The 18,013-nt window shown below is 37.0% G+C and overlaps 4 protein-coding genes across 11 annotated transcripts; 1 reads left to right on the forward strand and 3 right to left on the reverse strand.

Moving 5' to 3' along the window:
• Positions 1–122: 122 nt before the first annotated feature.
• Positions 123–17,417, reverse strand: LOC111485269 (thiamine phosphate phosphatase-like protein). Of its 2 annotated transcripts, none has more exons than XM_023132081.1 (5): positions 17,089–17,417; positions 16,746–16,867; positions 16,332–16,530; positions 14,752–15,023; positions 123–145 (listed from the first exon to the last, which is right to left on the reverse strand). In XM_023132081.1, exons 1-4 carry the CDS (start codon positions 17,224–17,226, stop codon positions 14,772–14,774), a joined length of 711 nt encoding a protein of 236 aa, XP_022987849.1. In that variant the 5' UTR covers positions 17,227–17,417; the 3' UTR covers positions 123–145; positions 14,752–14,771. The 2 variants fall into 2 exon arrangements, with proteins under 2 accessions (XP_022987849.1, XP_022987848.1); XM_023132080.1 differs by having other exon boundaries at positions 132–149.
• LOC111485141 (inactive protein kinase SELMODRAFT_444075-like) lies at positions 940–5,610 on the reverse strand. 6 transcript variants are annotated; one of them, XM_023131881.1, is made up of 9 exons: positions 5,200–5,610; positions 4,079–4,233; positions 3,918–4,012; positions 2,868–3,823; positions 2,509–2,669; positions 1,932–2,008; positions 1,707–1,854; positions 1,243–1,392; positions 940–1,085 (listed from the first exon to the last, which is right to left on the reverse strand). In XM_023131881.1, exons 1-9 carry the CDS (start codon positions 5,360–5,362, stop codon positions 1,050–1,052), a joined length of 1,941 nt encoding a protein of 646 aa, XP_022987649.1. In that variant the 5' UTR covers positions 5,363–5,610; the 3' UTR covers positions 940–1,049. The 6 variants fall into 6 exon arrangements, 4 of the variants coding, with proteins under 4 accessions (XP_022987649.1, XP_022987650.1, XP_022987651.1 ...); XM_023131882.1 differs by having other exon boundaries at positions 4,079–4,238; positions 5,200–5,265; XR_002718629.1 differs by lacking the exon at positions 1,707–1,854.
• LOC111485182 (protein EFFECTOR OF TRANSCRIPTION 2-like) lies at positions 6,083–9,406 on the forward strand. 2 transcript variants are annotated; one of them, XM_023131941.1, is made up of 4 exons: positions 6,083–6,400; positions 6,707–7,069; positions 7,956–8,935; positions 9,010–9,406. In XM_023131941.1, exons 1-4 carry the CDS (start codon positions 6,317–6,319, stop codon positions 9,017–9,019), a joined length of 1,437 nt encoding a protein of 478 aa, XP_022987709.1. In that variant the 5' UTR covers positions 6,083–6,316; the 3' UTR covers positions 9,020–9,406. The 2 variants fall into 2 exon arrangements, with proteins under 2 accessions (XP_022987709.1, XP_022987710.1); XM_023131942.1 differs by having other exon boundaries at positions 7,956–8,902.
• LOC111485226 (mitochondrial carrier protein CoAc2) lies at positions 9,931–13,424 on the reverse strand. Its single transcript, XM_023132015.1, has 7 exons — positions 13,039–13,424; positions 11,620–11,705; positions 11,326–11,533; positions 10,937–11,063; positions 10,665–10,849; positions 10,454–10,576; positions 9,931–10,368 (listed from the first exon to the last, which is right to left on the reverse strand). The coding sequence occupies exons 1-7, from the start codon at positions 13,195–13,197 to the stop codon at positions 10,231–10,233; spliced, it is 1,026 nt and encodes a 341-aa protein (XP_022987783.1). The 5' UTR covers positions 13,198–13,424; the 3' UTR covers positions 9,931–10,230.
• Positions 17,418–18,013: the final 596 nt, after the last annotated feature.

Below are 18,013 nucleotides of genomic sequence, written 5' to 3' on the forward strand. Positions count from 1 at the left end.
ACAAATAATTTGTCACTTTATTTAAGAGCATAAAGTTTAATATAATTTTTTAAATTTTTTAAAATTTTACTTTTAAAAGGAAAAAGAAAATAACATGATTATGATCCCATTATGAGAATAATTTTATTTATTTATTTATTTATTTATTTTGGGGAGAAATGATAATTGAGGAAGTGGGAGTAGCATTATTAGTTGTTTATATATAAATAATATTATAATATTGTATTATGTAACTATAATTCAGGCAGGAAAGCATATTGTTTGAATGATGGTAGGCTAAAGAATTGTTACTTTCAATATCATGGGATATATTAAATTACATTATTATATTTTTATTATAAAAAAACAATACAACTAGTTGGCTGCTTCCAAATGATTTTTTAATTACTTATAAAGAGAAAATCCCGATCATACAAATGCTATTAGACTCAAGACTACTCCTTTGTCTAATCGTTTACCGTCCATTTGTAAGTATCTCCACAATAGTATGATATTATCCACTTTGCTTTTGGTTTCCCAAAAAAGGTTTATCGTAATAGAGATGTATTCCTTATTTATAAACTCATGATCGACCTGATAACTAGTCGATGAAGGGGTTGATTATGTATAACAACTCAAGCCCACGGTATCTCACAATTCACCCTTTTCAAGGCCCAACGTCTTCGTTGCTACTTGTTTCCTCTCTCCAATCGATGTGCGATCTCACGTTATGGGTTTATAGTAAAGATACACCTCCATTGAAATAAGGCCTTAGAAAGAAACCAAAGGAAAAGCCATGAGAGCTTATACTCAAAGTATGGAGAGTCGTGGTTTCTAATAACGACCATTTTCCAACTTTGCAACTGCTCTTAACGGGTTATTTCCAAACCAGTAGCAAGAACGAAAACCCGCCATCAAATTCACTACTTGACTACAAAGTTCTCATAAGCCCTTGAGTTCTAAGTTCTAATAAGGCCATCCATTTATATTATATCAGCCTAATTAACCTATGATACAAGACTACAAAGTTTTCCTGCAAGCTTTCTCCTGGGTATGGCTTGGCTGCTGGTTTACAAAACGACGTCGCCCTCCAAAACCCGAAGCACCTACGACAAGGGAAACGCCGTCAAAGGGTAGTAAAAACACACACTTTGACAATGCATTGCAACTCAAGTTGGATGAATGGGAGTTTAGCTTGAGATTGTGCTAAGTATATCATATAGTTGGAAACATCAGTGATTGCCTGAATGAGCCGAATCCTACCTGAGACATACGCGGTCTTACGTACAGATCGTGCTTGAGGCACAAGGAAGCACATTGCAGCATGCGGTGAACTTCCTCGTCCGAATAACAGTTCCTCAAGCATGGATCTACTAGTTCGGAGATTGCATCTTTACGCAACAGGTTTTGTGCCTGATCCCGACATGAAATGTAAGGAAAAATGGATCAGAAAACATGAATTTGAATCAGAAAAGGAAAGGAACTTGAATAATGTGACATGTAGGTAAGGCAAATTGTGTTACTGAGTCGTGACTCAAAACATGTAACGGTCCAGACACACCGCTAGCAGATATTGTCCTTTTTGGGCTTTCCCTTTCAAGTTTCTCCTCAAGGCTTTAAAACGCGTTTGCTAGGGAAAGGTTTTCACACCCTTATAAAGGGTGTTTCGTTCTCCTCCCAAACTAATGTGGGATATCACAATTTGCCACTTGTGAGACTTGACTTACCCATCCAGTGAGGCACTGCTGGCCCTTGAGACAATTTAAATCGATCGCTTTGCGCCCCGTCACGAGTTCCAGCAAGACTACACCAAATGAGTATGTATCAGCTTTCTCTGTGATTTGGCCACTCTGTGCATACTCTGGAGCCAGATAGCTAAGCAAGCAATGTATTTGCAATTAAATGTTTTGGATTGCTAGTTTGTATAATGAACAAGGAAGAAAAATGGTTACCCAAATCTACCAATGATTCTGGTTTCTACTGCTAGGTCGCCATCCGGCGACCACCTTGCCAGCCCAAAATCTCCTACCTACAACTCGAAAATAAAGTTGTGCATTGTAAGATCCCACATTAGTTGGAGAGGAGAACGAAATGTTTCTTATAAAGGTATGGAAACCTCTCCCTAACATACACGTTTTAAAACTGTGAGGCTGACGTCGATACGTAATGGGCCAAAGCGAACAATATCTACTAGTCGTGGGTTGGGGATGTTACACGCATCTTTTACCTGAACTATGAACCAAAGAACGGCCAAAAAAGATGCACACTTCCATAATGTTCTTATATGACAGATAGACCATGCAAATACAAAAATGTAAACCATGTTAAGCAAACGGGATTGTAACGGCCCAAACCCACCGCTAGCAGATATTGTCCTCTTTGGGTTTTCTCTTCTGGGTTTTCCCTCAAGATTTTAAAACGCGTCTACTAGGGAGAGGTTTCCAGACCCGTATAAGAGATGGTCTGTTCCCCTCTCCAACTAGTGACAAGTAAGAATTTCATGAGACCATAGAGAGAGCCTTGACTCACTAGTGGCTCGAAATCATGAGTAAGGAGAATATTGTTTGGTCGAATATCATGGTGTACAATACAGCCAACTCTACATTCTTCATGAAGGTATCTCAAACCTCGAGCAGCTCCAACTGCAATCTTTTGTCGTGCAGACCATTTCAGTGGGTCGCGATTTCTTCCTGCAAAGATTGAACATAGCGGTCGATATGACCGAGCACAGGTCATCAAACCGAAGATGAGCTACACGATTAACTACGACAGGAAAAATCTCGTGTAAACGACGCCATGAACTTCAAAAAGAGGACATATTATTTGAGTTGCTTGTGTGCTATTGCAATGCCAACAAGACAAGAACGTGTTTTGAGATAAGACATTACCATAAAGATGGGAATCAAGAGATCCATTGCAAATATATTCATAAACAAGCAACCTTCTTCCGCCCTCCACACAAAATCCAATGAGCATCACGACGTTTCGATGTTGCGCACAACTTAAGACCTCGACTTCCGAACAAAATTCTTGATCTCCCTGAGTACTAGCCAGTTTATATTGCTTGACAGCAACGACTTGCCCATCGGGTAAGATGCCTCGGTGCACGGATCCAAATCCACCCTCAGCCAAAATATTTGTTTGTGCAAACTCACTTGTAGCAACTTCAAGTTCTGCATAAGTGAACCATCTTGGAGGATTCCCAAATGCAGGGGCCTTGTGTTGACACATTGAACAGAGTGGAGGAGGGCCAAGAGGCGATTTTTGGGATATCAAAACCATGTTCCTTATGTTTCTGCTCGAGCTAATATTGCTATTTCGATTCACCACATCAGTGCTAAGCTCTAGAGAACGAGTAGACGTTTTCTTGACCAGATCTTGGCGTGTCGAAACCGGAGGTCTATGATGAACATATTGTGATTCTTTCATAGCATATTGCTGGAAATATGAAACTGAGGGAGTTTGCTTTTCACTCTCAGAATCACATTCTGATCCAGACAAATTTCTCAAGCTACCACAAATCCCAGAGAACAAATATGAACTGCCCACGTCTGAGCTCGATATCGATGATGTTCCAATATCCGTTACTTTAAGAGGAGACACTACATCAGGAGTACCGTCGGGAGTCGAGTCACGAGCGCTAAACTTGGTTGATTCATCGAAATAGCTTTTAAGACACTTCTGAGATATATCTAATTCATGTGATGATATCAAAGCTTCTCTAGTGTTCCTTTTAGGGGATTCCATCAAATTCAAACGAAGAACCTTAGGCTGAGAGTTCTTCAATAGAACAACATTGCATTGCAGCTCTTTCAAACAGTTTTTCCTTTCATCTTTCAAATGTCTGCCCAAAGCACAGAATGAAGATGCCTAAAATGCACGCAGTTCATATGAATGGATGCATATAATAGAGATAAATTTTACATGATATCTATTACTTATCCAATATCAACCAGTTTGATTGAGCTTTCTTAGCTTCGGTAGCCACCGTACCCCGAGCCGAACCAGAAAGAACTTTGATTCTGACTCTTATCTGCAAAAAAGTTCCAAAACTTAAAAGGATTTGTAGGCAACAAGGAACATAAGTTGTTGAACATACCTTCAGTGGATCATATGCACCATGAAGCTGCTGTACCATTTGAGAACATGAATGCACAATGTCATCCTTCCGATCTGAAGAAGTTCTTGATGGGGTTCTTAGATGACCGATCGCACAGTTGCTGGTAAGTCGAGAAAATCCTTGCATCCATTTATCTAAACTTTCCGGATTTTATTAAGAGTCTTAAGGATGAAATTTCAAGATCAAGAAAAATACAAAAGAAAAATGATTGTGAGATCCCACATCGGTTGGAGAGGGGAACAAAACATTTCTTATGGAAACCTCTCACTAGTGAACACGTTTTAAAATCTTGAGGAGAAGCCCTAAAGAGGACAATATCTACAAGCGGTGGGCTTGAGTTGTTACAAATGGTATTAGAGCCAGATACCAGGAAGTGCGCGAGCAAGGATGTTGGGTCTCTAAGGAGGTGGATTGTGAGATCTCATATCAGTTGGAGAGAGAAACGAAACATTTCTTATAAGGGTGCGGAAACCTCTCCCTAGTGGACGCATTTTAAGATTTTGAGGGGAAGCCCTAAATAAGACAATATCTACTAGTGGTGGACTTGGGCTGTTACAAATGATATTAGAGCTAGATATCGGGCTGTGTGCGAGCAAGGACGCTAGGTCCTTAAGGAGGTGGATTGTGAAATCTCATATCAGTCGAAGAGGGAAACGAAACATTTCTCATAAGGGTGTGAAAACCTCTCCCTAGTGGACACATTTTAAAATCTTGAGGGGAAGCCCCAAAGAGGACAATATTTGTTAGTGGTGGTCTGGGCTGTTACAAATGGTATCATAGCTAGATACCGGACGGTGTGCCAATGAGGACACTTGGTCCCTACTCCCAAATAAATTGGTCAACCAAATATTTTGACATTATCACCCGTGAGGTAGTCGTTCCACTGGACAATCCTCTCGAACAGTGCCAATTGGCATCCCATTTTAACCAAGGTCCTCAAGTTTTAGTTACAATCTTTTCTTGAACATTTGATTATGAGGAATTCAAAGAATCATCGAGCTACCCATCTTTCATCTTGGGCCAAGAACATACATAAGAACACTAAGAATTTTGATGCACAATGATATTAAGCAGTCATAGAAAAAGCAAAGGAATCTTACTTGAGTGATGAGAAGGGATAACGACAAGGAGCTTAACATGATCTCCAGGCAGAACAACATGAGTGAGAGCCCAAAGGAGAGAAGCCTTCGAAACATCCTTCGAGGTGGCTTTGATGGCGACGACCACCACTTTCCCAGCCACATCCCGATGACCCTCCTCCATATCCACAAACCCAGTTCAGTTCCCAACCTTGAGGATCAAATTTGAAATCAAGTGGAATCAGCGATGGAAATGGTGGAGAAAAGGAGGGTTAAAGAAGAAATAAGAGTGAATTGAGGCAACATTTGGGCAATTGTTTTGGTTGTTGAAGCCACGCAACACAAACACAACGCCATATTCGCACTACAGAGTTCAGACACAATTACAGAACAAACCTGCCAAATGTTGGGAATGGGAACGGACGGACGAGGATTATTGGGAGTGAGTTCACATTAGCCTAAAGTATAGCCATGAGAGCGTTCAAAGTGGACAATACCATACCATTGTAGAGATTTGTGATTCTTAATATGGTATGTTATATCAATAGAATCCTCAAACTGGATAATATCATATCATTCTAGAGATTCATGATTTCTAACATGGTATGTCATGTCAATAGAATCTTTAAATATCGAATAAAGAATGCCTCGAAGTGTAATCAAAAGCTACTGAAGTGTCTGAACAAAGAGTGTACTTTATTCCCTCTCCATCGTTGATTCCACAAAAAGTGTCAGTTCATTCTCAAAAACTAAGATTTAAAATTTTAAAATCTAGGGTGGGTTGATTAATTTTAAAACATGTTAGTATATTTTAAAATTTTATAAAGTATTAAGGGGAGTAATTTCACCCAAAAATAAAAATAATAGGTTATATTGAGTTATTTTGATCCGACAAACTTAAGGCTTGAATTGAATTAAAAAATTACGAATTAGCCCTAACCATTCCCATTCATGATTGCACTGCCTTTTTCCGATCTCCGACGAACGGCAGAGGAGCGGCGATTATCAATAAAAGGCAACGGATCTTTCCAATTTCAAATAGTTTCCATATTGGTCGAAGTCTTTCACCATGTACAGCAGATCGAGGCTTCGCTTCAAAACGACGTAATTATTATCTCTTTCCTAACCGCCGAGAGCGATGGTGGCTGAGTTTTCTTCGACGAGGTTGAAGAGGGAAAACTGTAAACGCACCAAACACGATTCCAATTTCTCCAAATGGGAGGTTCGATCTCTCTCTCTCTCTTCCAAACTTGGTGAGTTCCTTCCTGTTTATAGAAATGAGCTTGAAATCGAAGCTATAGCATTCTTTTAGTATAGTTATGAAGCAGCTTGAATCGGTGTTCCTCTGTATTTGGTCCAGGCGGAGATGTTCATAGTTTTCTTTTTCAAATCTTGATTTGAATCTAAGTCACTGTTTTCGCGACTGATTTGCTTGTTATTAGTAGTAACCAAAGCAGTGCCTCTTGTAAGCATCGCAACCAAACTTATACACATTTCCCTCATTGTATTGCTTGTTGTGGTGACTTAGATTCTTGTTGCGCCTTCTGATTGGGAAGACTATTCGTTGGGGAAGGAAGGTGCAGAGAGGTACAGAATTCACAATCTTCCTAAAGTTTCAGGTCCTGGACTGTATGAGCTTGGGATAGCTGTATCTAGCTCTGGTTTGGGCCGTGAGATAGCTAAACTAGATGCAGACTGGATAGTTGTCGTCTACATCGGCGAAGCCGATAATGTTAGAACTCGACTACAGCACTATGGTCGCTCAGGTTCTCATTTGGGCAATGGCTATTTGTGTTTCGTTGACTGTAAAGTTATTCCCCTCGAGAAGGGACCTGGTTTGTTTCAGGAAATGTTCACCAGAGGATACTCCATTTTATATAGATGGGCTCCGGTAAGTAAGTTTGTTTTGTTTCTATATATACCTGAATCAAATAGTTTCATCTGGCTCTTGTAATGCCTTGGGGAAATGGCTATCAACTGCATTAGCATGTATGTGATAGCAATTCTTTTATTGGCATCTGAATGTTGGTCGTTCGCAGTGTCTTTTGAGTGCTCTAGAAGAACACAGTTCCCCACTGAATCTGCATCAATGAGCAGTCAAACTGGGGTTAGAGCATTTAGTCACAGTAGGTGGCTGTTTGAAAATAGGGAAAGCTTGGATCAATTATCGTGAACTGGAAAGAGTGTTGTGAAATGTGATTCTGAATGCTAATTTTTTTTGTACTGCTAGTATATACCTTACTCTTGCTCTTGCGGTGAGATCCCTGGTGGAGAACGAAACATTCTTTATAAGGGTGTAGAAACCTCTCCCTAAAAGACGCGTTTTAAAAACCTCGAGCAGAAGGCCTAAAGAGGAAAATATCTGTTACGGTGGGCTTGGGCTGTTACAGTTGGTATCAGAGCCAGACACCGTGCGATGCACTAGCAAGGAAACTAAGCCCCGATGGGGGTAGACACGAGGTGGTGTGCCAGTAAGGACGCAAGACATGTGGATCGTGAGATCCCACATCAGTTGGGGGAGGAGAACAAAACATTCTTATAAGGGTGTGGAAACCTCTTCCTAACAGACGCATTTTAAAAAACATTGAAGGAAAACCCGAAAGAGAAAATTCAAAGAGAACAATATCTACTAGTGGTGGACTTGGGCTGTTACACTTGTTGGCCTGATCCAAGATTGCAAACATCTACGTGTACCAATGTGTTTGAGTATAAAAGGAAGTTTGTATTTTGTGGTTTTTTCCATTCAATGTTCCTAATTTCTTTTGTTGCTTTGACAGATGAAAAACAAGAGGGATGCTCAGATGACAGAAGCTCAACTGCTTAAAACATTTGACTATGCATGGAATACATCTGGTAATGGTGCACGACGACATAATGATGTACTAAAAAAACTCGAGGATATTGCTTCACAAACTAAGAAATTTACCATCATTACCAGGAAGCTTCTGCCATTTAGACAGAAGCAGATGGGCATCAAAATTAAAACAAGCAAGCCAATTCCAACAGAAAACAAAACAGGTGAATATGGTGAGGAGAGGAGCAGTTTCTTCTCTCGCATTCTCCACTTCAGCAGATCTCGGCCTAGACTAGTTGTGAACACTGATGATGTTAGTGGGGCTGATAGCAGTAGTTGCGGAGTGGTCATAGGGTATGGCGTAGTTTGTAGGAAGCCCCCAGTTGAAGGAAGGAAGAGGTGTGCTGAACATAAAGGGATGAAAGTTAATGGGTTACTGAAGAACTCATATGCAGGAGCAACCATATATGGTGACACAGACTTCTCTGGTAGCAATGCTGAGACTTCCTATAACACAGAAGAGCTCTCAGTTCAAGATTCCTTTCCTAATAAGGGAAATTTTCTTCCAATTTGTGGAATTGTTCTATACGATGGCTCTCCATGTAGAAGAACACCAGTTCAAGGAAGGAAACGGTGTGAAGAACACAAAGGGCAAAGAATTCGAAGATCAACTCTTACATCTTGTCAAGAAGCCAAACCAAAAGTTTTACTCGATGTGATTACAAGCCAGTACAAGCAGCAAACTTCGCCCACATCAAAACAGGAATCCATTCTGATAGCACAAGACAATTCTCCAGACCTCAACTCAAGCCTTGAAAGAAAGTGTGGTGTTGATTTAGGCAATGGGCTCTACTGCACCAGGCAGCCAGTGAAGGGACGAGTTAGGTGTGGGGAACATAAAGGAATGAGAATTAATGGGTTGATTTCCAGGTTAGCCACAGTGTCTGATACTATTTCTGTCAGGTAGATTTGCATCCAATGAGAATTGTGCACTAATATCTGTAAGCCAACTTCATCTATAAGGGTTCTCTTTGCAGAAAACATTAAGGTGAAGCAAGCAAAAGGTTACAAGGCTAAAAAAGGCTGGTAATGCTCCTTCCTTTTTCTATGAGAAAACCTTTACGGTGCCATATCTCAGAAATGAAACCATCAGGACTCTGGCTACATAATGATAAACTTCAGCAAACAGTTCAAACTAGTGTATTATAGGGGACTAGATTCTGTTGTATTGACTTTACACTTTTTCTAATTTATCATTGTAGCATGAGCTTATAGTGCCTTTTGCCTTGTTCAACACAGAAGAGGTAGAAGGGACCTTCTTATTCAGAAATAAGAAAGGCCATCTATAATACTTTATTATGAACAACAGGAACTTGTATCTGTAGACCATTAATATTTTTCAAAGTTAAAATTATTGTGTTACATCCCTACTCATTTTAGTGTTTGTTTGCTTGCATAATTTGAATTAGACTTCACAATTAGAATATAAAGAAAAATAGATTCAAATGACATTGATTTCGTTCCCATTTCGATTGCTGGCGCTGTTGACCTGTGAAACTAACTACGAGTTCAAAGAAACTTAGTCCAATCTATTTCACAAAGTGCAATCCTAACTCCCTGTTTGGACGTTAGGCTAAATAATAAAAATTACCTTTGAACTTTACCATCAATTTCTAAATTACTCTTATACTTAGAAATCTTTTTAGAATTTAGGATAGAAATCGGTACCTAGCATAGTGTAGCAATGACAAAGAATAGTATGATGATCCAAATTTTTATTCTAGATCACTATCACACTATTCAAAGTCCCAATTTACGTCCAAGTTTTGAAACGTTTATGGAATATCAAGGGTAACTAGTAATAGAAAGTAGAGAAATCAGTGATTCTTATCTAAACTCCCACGACCCTGTGAAGGGAGGGCTTGGTGGGAGGCAACCATTTCCGAACAATATAAAATATATGAAGAATCAACGTATATACTAGAAGTTACCTTCAATCAAAACCATAAATCTTCACACAAGACATCCAGCTATATGTACACCTTGTGCTAATTCTACATTTATGACAGTTACTACTTTTTGGAGACATCTAAATAACAAATGTTTCGGCCTTAACGATATTCCTTCATAGATTCTTGTAACTAGCATGCGCTCTAAACAGACTGAAAGAATGCATATACAAATAATTTCAAGGCTAAAGTGATGGATTCTAATACTAGAATATGCCATGGTTTTTAATGGGAAAGAAAGAATACTTGTTATGTATTAAGAGAGGATGATTGGATGTTTCTTTTATTTGTTACCACTTCTACCACAGCTTCGTCTCGGGATGGAACTCTTAGGTATGTTTTCATTACATCATAAACCGTAAACCCAATTGCTACTGATGGCACAACCTGAGAAGTACACAACTTAGCTTAGACACTACACTGTGATGGAATGATGTGGAAGGAAACCAGGTAAAGGAATTGATATTCTCACCTTCAAGTAGTTGATGCTTAAGCCTGAAAACAACTGTTTAATACCTTGCTTTCTAGCTATCAAAGCAAGGGTTTCAAATGTTCCCATCATCTCCGCATTTGTGGACGCTAGTACGCGTTGGACCTGTTCGAGCAAATTTTCACAAAGGTTTCATATGGTTCAGAATTTAAACATTTTAAGTTATTCCATGAATGTTGGTGCAACTTATTACCTGCATTTGCCTCCTAACCACATCAAGAGGGTATGTAAAGGTCTGACCTAACAGGCCTGCAACCGACCCACATACCAGCTTGACCATAATATTTTTCTTGTGTTCTTCTGGTACATGTCGCTTCATTTCTTCATAGAAGTAGAACTTCAAACCAGCATATGGAAAAATCCCGTAAAGTGATGGGGCTGGCAATGACACTCGGTATTAATTGGAAAACTAAGCCCCAGAAAAGTAGATGCTAGTACTTATATGAGGAGATTAAAAATGCATACCAACACCACGATAGAGACCTCTAAGTCCAGCTTCTTTAAAAGTTTTTGAGAAACAGTCAGAAATCCCTTTATATACATGCTCAGGGCTTACTAGTCCATTAATACTCGACTTTGACGGACAGACAACCTGCAATATCAGATTTAACTAGGTTAGAATGTTTCCACAGGAAGGTAGTGTAAGGAAATTCACCTGTTTACTCGCAGCAAAGTTCAATGATACTATTTTCATATTCTATTCTTGGGGGAAGAGAGTAAGGCTATGGCACTAAAAGATAGTTTTCATGAATCTAGTTAAAATGAAACGGTCGTCTCCATTGACCTCTTGACTGACTAACTAGGCCAAATGAAGTCTACAATTTTATATATACTTTTGTTTTGGGGCAGCTCACCTGGAAAGCTAACTTAGTCCGAACCAAGTCCAGAGGATAAGTTAAAATCACTGCAGTTCCTCCAGCAAATGATCCTGCCAAAAGATCAAGTACGGGGCCTCTATCAAAATTTGGAAAAGAAAGGATAATCCATCTTCGATATTGTTCATAAGCCATGTAATGCAGCGCTGCATAAGGAACAATCCGAGCGACACTAGCACCATTGCCTCTGTGATAAAATCCACCAATATGTCATTTGCGGGGGGGTGGTGGTGGAGCCTTGGCACAAAAAAGAATAGCACTTTATGTACCCACCTGTAGAACCCCAGAAAACCTTCAGTCTTTGTAATCTTCTTGATAGATCCAAATAATCCTATGCTTTGATACTCTGCTCTTCTGGTCTAACAAGTTGACAAATAAGTACAGATGTTGTTAACTTCTAGGAAAATATTTTACCGTGAAAAAATTGGATGGACTTCAGAATCCACAGGACTAAGTAGAAAATTTCCAATATGAAAAAAGGATCATAAATTCAACATCAACTCTACATTATTTAAAATATAACAAAAACATTTACATCCAAAACATGAAAAATCCTAAACTGTGCCTAATATTTTGGGGAAAATTTTTTATCAATAGTTTGGCATGAGCTTGGAATCAATATTTTGAAGAATTCCCTTGAAAGCCATGAGCTTGGAATCAAGAGTTTGGCATCTAGACCCTAGGGATCTTTCTCCAGTGAATCGATGAATAATATTTTGGTAGGTAGATCAAGCATTCTTCCTCAAGGAAAGGCCAAGCTACTTTAAAAACCGAAAAATCCTACAAAAGTCAAGTTCTTTAGGAGAAATGATGGATTTGTAGCTATTAGATGCCTCAAATAGTTCCTTAGAGCATTACCAATTTAACTATGTATTTCTCATTTTATGGGACTGATTGTTTTTAAGGAACAGAAGTCCTTTTAGATGTTAGAGGAGAAAATTGCTAGAAAGAGTTCCTCCGGATATTCCATTGATGAGAGAGTTCAAGCCATTATTCTTTACTTCAACCAATTTAGGAGAGTTTCTCTGTTATCTCTCTGATCCTAAATTTAAGCTCCCCTCTTTTTGAGCATCTTTTACTTTATTACATAAATTTTTTAAGTTCTTGTCATTCAAAAACAAAAGAAACAAAAAGGATCCTGTTTAACAAGTAAAGCCAGCAGGAGTTCTTTTCCTGTCTATCAAGTAAAATGCGAAGAAGTTATGGACTCGACCGCATTTTTCTTTTTCCACATTAAGGACTGAAAAACTAATGGGAGTTCCATCTTTTATTGATTAGATTTAATGTTTAAGCTAACATTATTCTGGGTAAATTATAAGCTAAAATCCGAAAGAACATGCAGCACAGCACCTCATTCTTGTAGAATCTCATTCTTATTTCCAAGAGAGAACAAAGAAGATAAAGAATAAGGAAAGGAAAAGATACATTCATAAACACGAAAACGAAATTCCTCAAGATGCACCCATTAGACAACTAATATACATTCTAATTTCGAAAAGGAGTAACATTAAATTGAGCTCAACTCCCAACAAATCAGGATTAAATTACTTACAAGACGAAAACAAACAAATTCCTAAAGCAAACAAACTAAAACAAATCCAAGAACAAACACGATCAACAATTCAACTCCACAGCACAACCAAAATGAAGAACAATCACTACCAAGGGCAGAGAATGCTGAGAAGAAATTACCTGGAATAAAATCTTGACACGCTCAAGTGGAGCGACGACGGTCTTCGCAATTCCACCGGCAACCCCGCCGGCAACCAGCTCCTTAGCGTATTGAGGCATAGCCTCTATGACCCCATCCATGATCGTGCTCACCTCTCTTTGTTCTCTCTTCTTCGCCATTGATCATCAACTTAGGGGGGGAAAGAAGAGATTAATCAAATAGTCTTGGAGAATCGATTGTGATTCAAGAAACAGAATTGGAAGGGAAGATGAAGACGGAAGCGTTTCTGAATTTGGCTCGAACCGTGTCAGACCAGTCAAATAAGTCCACGACTCCGCTTCTTTCATTACTTTTATTTCTTTTCATTAGTTGTTCTATATTTTAAGATTTGTCAATCTATTGGCATGGTTAAAGACATGACTCTGATACCATATTAGACAAATGGAGAGTATATTTTTAGATTATAAATTCACGACCATTCTTTTAACTTAATTAATGTGAGACACTTTCATCTAACAGCTATTTTTTCAAAAATAGTAATATTATATGTATTATTTTATAAATATTCTAAATAAGTCGGTTGTAAAATGAACAATAATATTTGGGATCATTGTCGTATCATTTCAAGTTACGATTGCTCACTTTTATTTGAACAATAGTTTTGAAATCATTTACAAAAATATTTGGGATTGGACATCAGGAATAGAACGTCACTGAGTTTGGATAGGTCTCAGGGCAACTATTACTAACCAATTCCAAAAAGGTTCGTTCATGTTTAAAAATTGAAACGAACAAGACAGCTCAACTCATCGATGAGTAGAAAAAAAAATATTAAAACAAAATAAATGAGTTGTACATTTATTATCTACAAATCTTAAAAGTGGAGAGTGTTGGATGATGAAAGTCACACATCTGGTAATAGGGAATGATTTAAATTTATAATCAAAGGATACTCTCTTCATTGATATAAGATATTTTGGGGAAGTCCAAAGTAAAGCTAGGAGGTAGACAATATCATACAATTGTGGAAAGTCGTGTTCACAAAGAGTTTTAAAAAGAAAAATTATACAAATTAAATATATTTATTGACGTGTGACACGGAGATTCTTTAATAATATAAAAAATCATTTTAAAAATTATAAATGTCTTTATATGCTATATATATATTCCTCTTAAATTTCGTTTGCAGCCGTCTAAATGCAATTAATTTGGTATTATATAAATTAAATAGACAATAAAGAAAGTCAATGTCCATAAAAATTAAAAATGAACAAGACAGTTTTGAACAATAATTAAAATTGAACAATAATAAAAAAATCCAAAAATAAATAGAAAGTTGTTCAAAAGTAATCTAAAAGAAATTTATTTTTTATATCAAAATGGCAATAAAAATTAAGAACAGTTTTGAATAACTAAAATTGTACTTTTTGTTCTTAAAAAATAGATGCTATAAATAGTTATTTCAAACACAAGAGGATAAACCTTGATTACGCCTCTTAAGAACTAATTATTAAAATAAGATAGTTTTTTAATTAAAAAAATGCACTAAAAAAGAAATTGTCCCTCCAACTTTATGCTATATATGCTGTGTTGGAGAAAGAATAGAATCAAAATAAGGTAGAGATGGAAAAAGTTACAGAAAAAATTCCCAATTATTCTTCCTTAATGGCTTAAAATGTAAGTATAATCGTCCACTTTCCTATTAAATATTAAATTTTTAATTTTATGACTAAGGAATGTCTTGTTGATTGAATTATCTTACATCTACGAGCTGGAGTAAGATCTTCTCTAGCTCGTTCCCGTCACTCCATTCATTGATCTTAGCCTTCACGAGTGTTTGATTGGAGTTGATGCGATCGGAGAGAGGATATAGCTTCCTAGGCATCACATGGTCTCCTTCTTCAAGTCTTAGGGTCGGACAAAAATCGCCCCTCCCGTCTCCAATGTATATGAAAAACTCGTTTTTTTCGCTTTTAGAAGCTCGGATTTGATCGATTACCAGGCCCTGCATGGAATCCGCAGTTCAATCTCATTAGTGTATTCAAGCAAATCTCAAGCCCTCATTGTAAATAGTTTTGCATTTTATATTTTACAAATGAAGGAATGAAGCAATGAAGGAGTTCTTTCTATACACTGAATGGTGGAGGAAAGTTGGTTTGACATCAGATGCAAGTCATGTTCTTCCAAGCTACCATTTTCAGCAACGTACCAAACTCGATGGGCTTACATGTGGGGTTGGGATGTAACCAATACGTTAAATTATAAATTTAGTATCTAAATTTTTTGGTCTGTGTCTATTTAATCAGTAAGCCTTCAAGTTTGTGTCTATCAAGCCTTGCGAACTTTAAAAAGTGTCTCATAAGTGCTTTGATTTTGTGTCGCCATCAACCTATCCAACGTTTGTTTAAAATTCTGGGATGGAGTCCTATAAGACAATGAAGGAGTTCCTTCTATACACTGAATGGTGGAGGAAAGTTGGTTTTACATAAGATGCAAGTCATGTTCTTCCAAGCTACCATTTTTCAGGAACTACATACCAAACTCGATGGGTTTCCATGTGGGGTTGGGATGTAACCAATACGTTAAATTATATGTTTAGTTCCAAACTTTTCAGTTTGTGTCTATCAGGCCCTATGAACTTTAACAAGTGTCTCATAAGTCCTTCGATTTTGTGTCAAATACGTATCCAACGTTTGATTAAAATTCAGAGATAGAGTCCTATGAGACAAAGTATATCAACTAATTTGTAAAATTGAAGTTATGTTAAGAACTTATTAGACCTAAAATTGAAAATTCAAGGACGTGTTTGAGAGTTTAAGGAGTATATCAACTAATTTGTAAAATTTTCAGTTATGTCAGGAACTTATTAGACCCAAAATTGAAACTTCAAGGACGTGTTAGAGAGTTTAAGGACGTGTTCAACACTTAAAAATTTAAGAACCTTGTAGACACGAGATTGCAAGTTCATGGACTAAACTTGTAATCTAACTCATCAGAACCTAACTTAACATGATAAGTCCAAGCAAAGCAACAAAAAAATGTTATTGCTCCATAATATGTCTCATCTATAGCACGAAGGGAGGCTTTGGTCGCTCTGTCTATCCCCCAGATATGATACCAGAAACGCATGGTCCTCACAGATTCAAAAATAGCAAGTGTATAGCATATCTTCTATCTTAAAACTCATGCAAGTTTAATTTAGAAAGCACCTAGAAAAGCTTTCTTTAATTAGCAGAGACATTGAACTGGCCTTTCAATCATACAGCAAGATATAAATGCAGGATTAGATCAACAAGTGATTGAGTGATAATACCTTACACATATTTGATGGGCACAAATTGCAGCCATGAGGAGATGATTCATTATGATATGGTAAGATTCTAAGCCTTCCTTCCCCATCTACAAAGGTAGGATTTGTATTGATAGTTGAAAAGCATCCCAACACACCATGATGTTCTAAGATTGTCTCGATGAAAAACTGATTGGCATCACTTATTATCCTTAAGTCACAACTGGATAACATCAATTCCATGTTCTTCTAGTTAGTCATCAGAATCACTCTAAAATATGGTTTTAATCCTTCAAAAATGGTATGAAAATCACATTTAAAAGTGTAAAAACAAACATTAATTTGATTTTGAATGATTAAAAACATGTTTAGGAGTGATATTGACCCTGAAAAAAAGTGGTTTACACCAATTTGATCATAAAAGATAAGAAAAGCTACCCGGCGGAATGAGCTGATTTAATAGCAGCAACAATTCGTGGATGCAACGCAGCCCCTTCCAGACATTCAGCAATATCCTTCATAGTTCTTCCTCGAGATTGGAGCTCCACCATCAAGGTATCCTATCAAAATTAAAATAATCAAAATCAATCTCAGCATTCCATAGCCAAAGTAAATTCAACATAAGTCGAAGATTATACAAACGCCAAATTCGAAATTCTTCACTAATAACATGTGGAATAAGAATAATTCCTCATTTCCCTAATTCCATCTATACTATAGCAATCATGAGTGAGAACTGAAGTACAGAGACGGTAGAAAATGTAAAATGAAAAATCCAAACCATGAGAGAGTTCCAAGGCAAGGAAGAGTAAAGCTCATTGAACAGATCTGTGAGGCCCATTTGCGTCACCACCAAATTATCGCTATCGCCATCAATGATCGTCCGATCGAAGTCGAAAACTATCGTAATCCCAGCCATCTCGCCCACCGCAAACAGTCCTCCAACTTAAACCGAATTCGCAGCGATCCAAGAGGCCAGGGGGCTGTTTACACAGTCAACTCAGCCGCCGACGATGAAACCCGACGGCCGCCAATAAGTCGAAAAAAGAAACTGTAACGAGCGTTCGGTATTCGGCGATGAAGAAGGGCCGTCAGATTATTGGATTTAGATTTTTTTTTTCTTTTTTGTCTTATTATCTAAAATTAATTCGAGTAATTTTTTAAAACCTTTAATAATACAAAAAAAAAAAAAATCATATCAAGTTAAAAATTAGAAATTCGTTTTAAATTTAATTATAATAAAAATACTTTTACTAATATAAACATAATTCAACTATAGTTAAAAATGCACGTCATTATCAAAAAAAAAAAAAAAAATTAAAAATACTATATTGTACTTTCAATTTTATAACAATTTGATAATTGAATTTTAAATTTTGTAGCAATTGATTTATGTTAAAATATTATTTATTATGATTTAGTCGCTTTTTAAACCAAAAGTATTTATCAATACAAATATTAAATTGTTCCGTTTACAAAACGTTTTTTCTAAAATTTGTTTAAAAATTCAAATACTTTTTAAAAGGTAAAAATTAGAAGAAAAGAAAAACAATAAATTTTATAGATTTATTATATTATAAATTTTAATTTTATAATTTCATATACCCGTGATTATTAAATATATATATATATATATATATATATATATATATAGTAAAGTTAAAGATTGAATATTTAAAAACCTATTGGTAATTTACTAATTTAGC

This window comes from Cucurbita maxima, unplaced genomic scaffold (assembly GCF_002738345.1).
Source record: "Cucurbita maxima cultivar Rimu unplaced genomic scaffold, Cmax_1.0 Cma_Scf00010, whole genome shotgun sequence".
In the NCBI taxonomy this organism is placed as follows: domain Eukaryota; kingdom Viridiplantae; phylum Streptophyta; class Magnoliopsida; order Cucurbitales; family Cucurbitaceae; genus Cucurbita; species Cucurbita maxima.

Excerpts from the sequence above, each read along its gene's own strand:
- LOC111485141 (XM_023131881.1), bottom strand. The coding sequence starts at position 5,362 with ATGGAGGAGGGTCATCGGGATGTGGCTGGGAAAGTGGTGGTCGTCGCC. Across the intron at positions 1,855-1,931 it reads AGAATCATTGGTAGATTTGG|CTATCTGGCTCCAGAGTATG; the intron begins GTAACCATTTTT and ends TTGCTTGCTTAG. Across the intron at positions 1,393-1,706 it reads AGCAGTGCCTCACTGGATGG|GCACAAAACCTGTTGCGTAA; the intron begins GTAAGTCAAGTC and ends TGTCGGGATCAG.
- LOC111485182 (XM_023131941.1), top strand. The coding sequence starts at position 6,317 with ATGGTGGCTGAGTTTTCTTCGACGAGGTTGAAGAGGGAAAACTGTAAA. Across the intron at positions 6,401-6,706 it reads CCAATTTCTCCAAATGGGAG|ATTCTTGTTGCGCCTTCTGA; the intron begins GTTCGATCTCTC and ends GTGGTGACTTAG. Across the intron at positions 7,070-7,955 it reads TTTTATATAGATGGGCTCCG|ATGAAAAACAAGAGGGATGC; the intron begins GTAAGTAAGTTT and ends TTGCTTTGACAG.
- LOC111485226 (XM_023132015.1), bottom strand. The coding sequence starts at position 13,197 with ATGGCGAAGAAGAGAGAACAAAGAGAGGTGAGCACGATCATGGATGGG. Across the intron at positions 11,706-13,038 it reads GTGTCAAGATTTTATTCCAG|ACCAGAAGAGCAGAGTATCA; the intron begins GTAATTTCTTCT and ends TCAACTTGTTAG. Across the intron at positions 11,064-11,325 it reads GGACTAAGTTAGCTTTCCAG|GTTGTCTGTCCGTCAAAGTC; the intron begins GTGAGCTGCCCC and ends CTGATATTGCAG.
- LOC111485269 (XM_023132081.1), bottom strand. The coding sequence starts at position 17,226 with ATGGCTGGGATTACGATAGTTTTCGACTTCGATCGGACGATCATTGAT. Across the intron at positions 16,868-17,088 it reads TGCCTTGGAACTCTCTCATG|GATACCTTGATGGTGGAGCT; the intron begins GTTTGGATTTTT and ends TAATTTTGATAG. Across the intron at positions 15,024-16,331 it reads GCCCATCAAATATGTGTAAG|GGCCTGGTAATCGATCAAAT; the intron begins GTATTATCACTC and ends GATTCCATGCAG.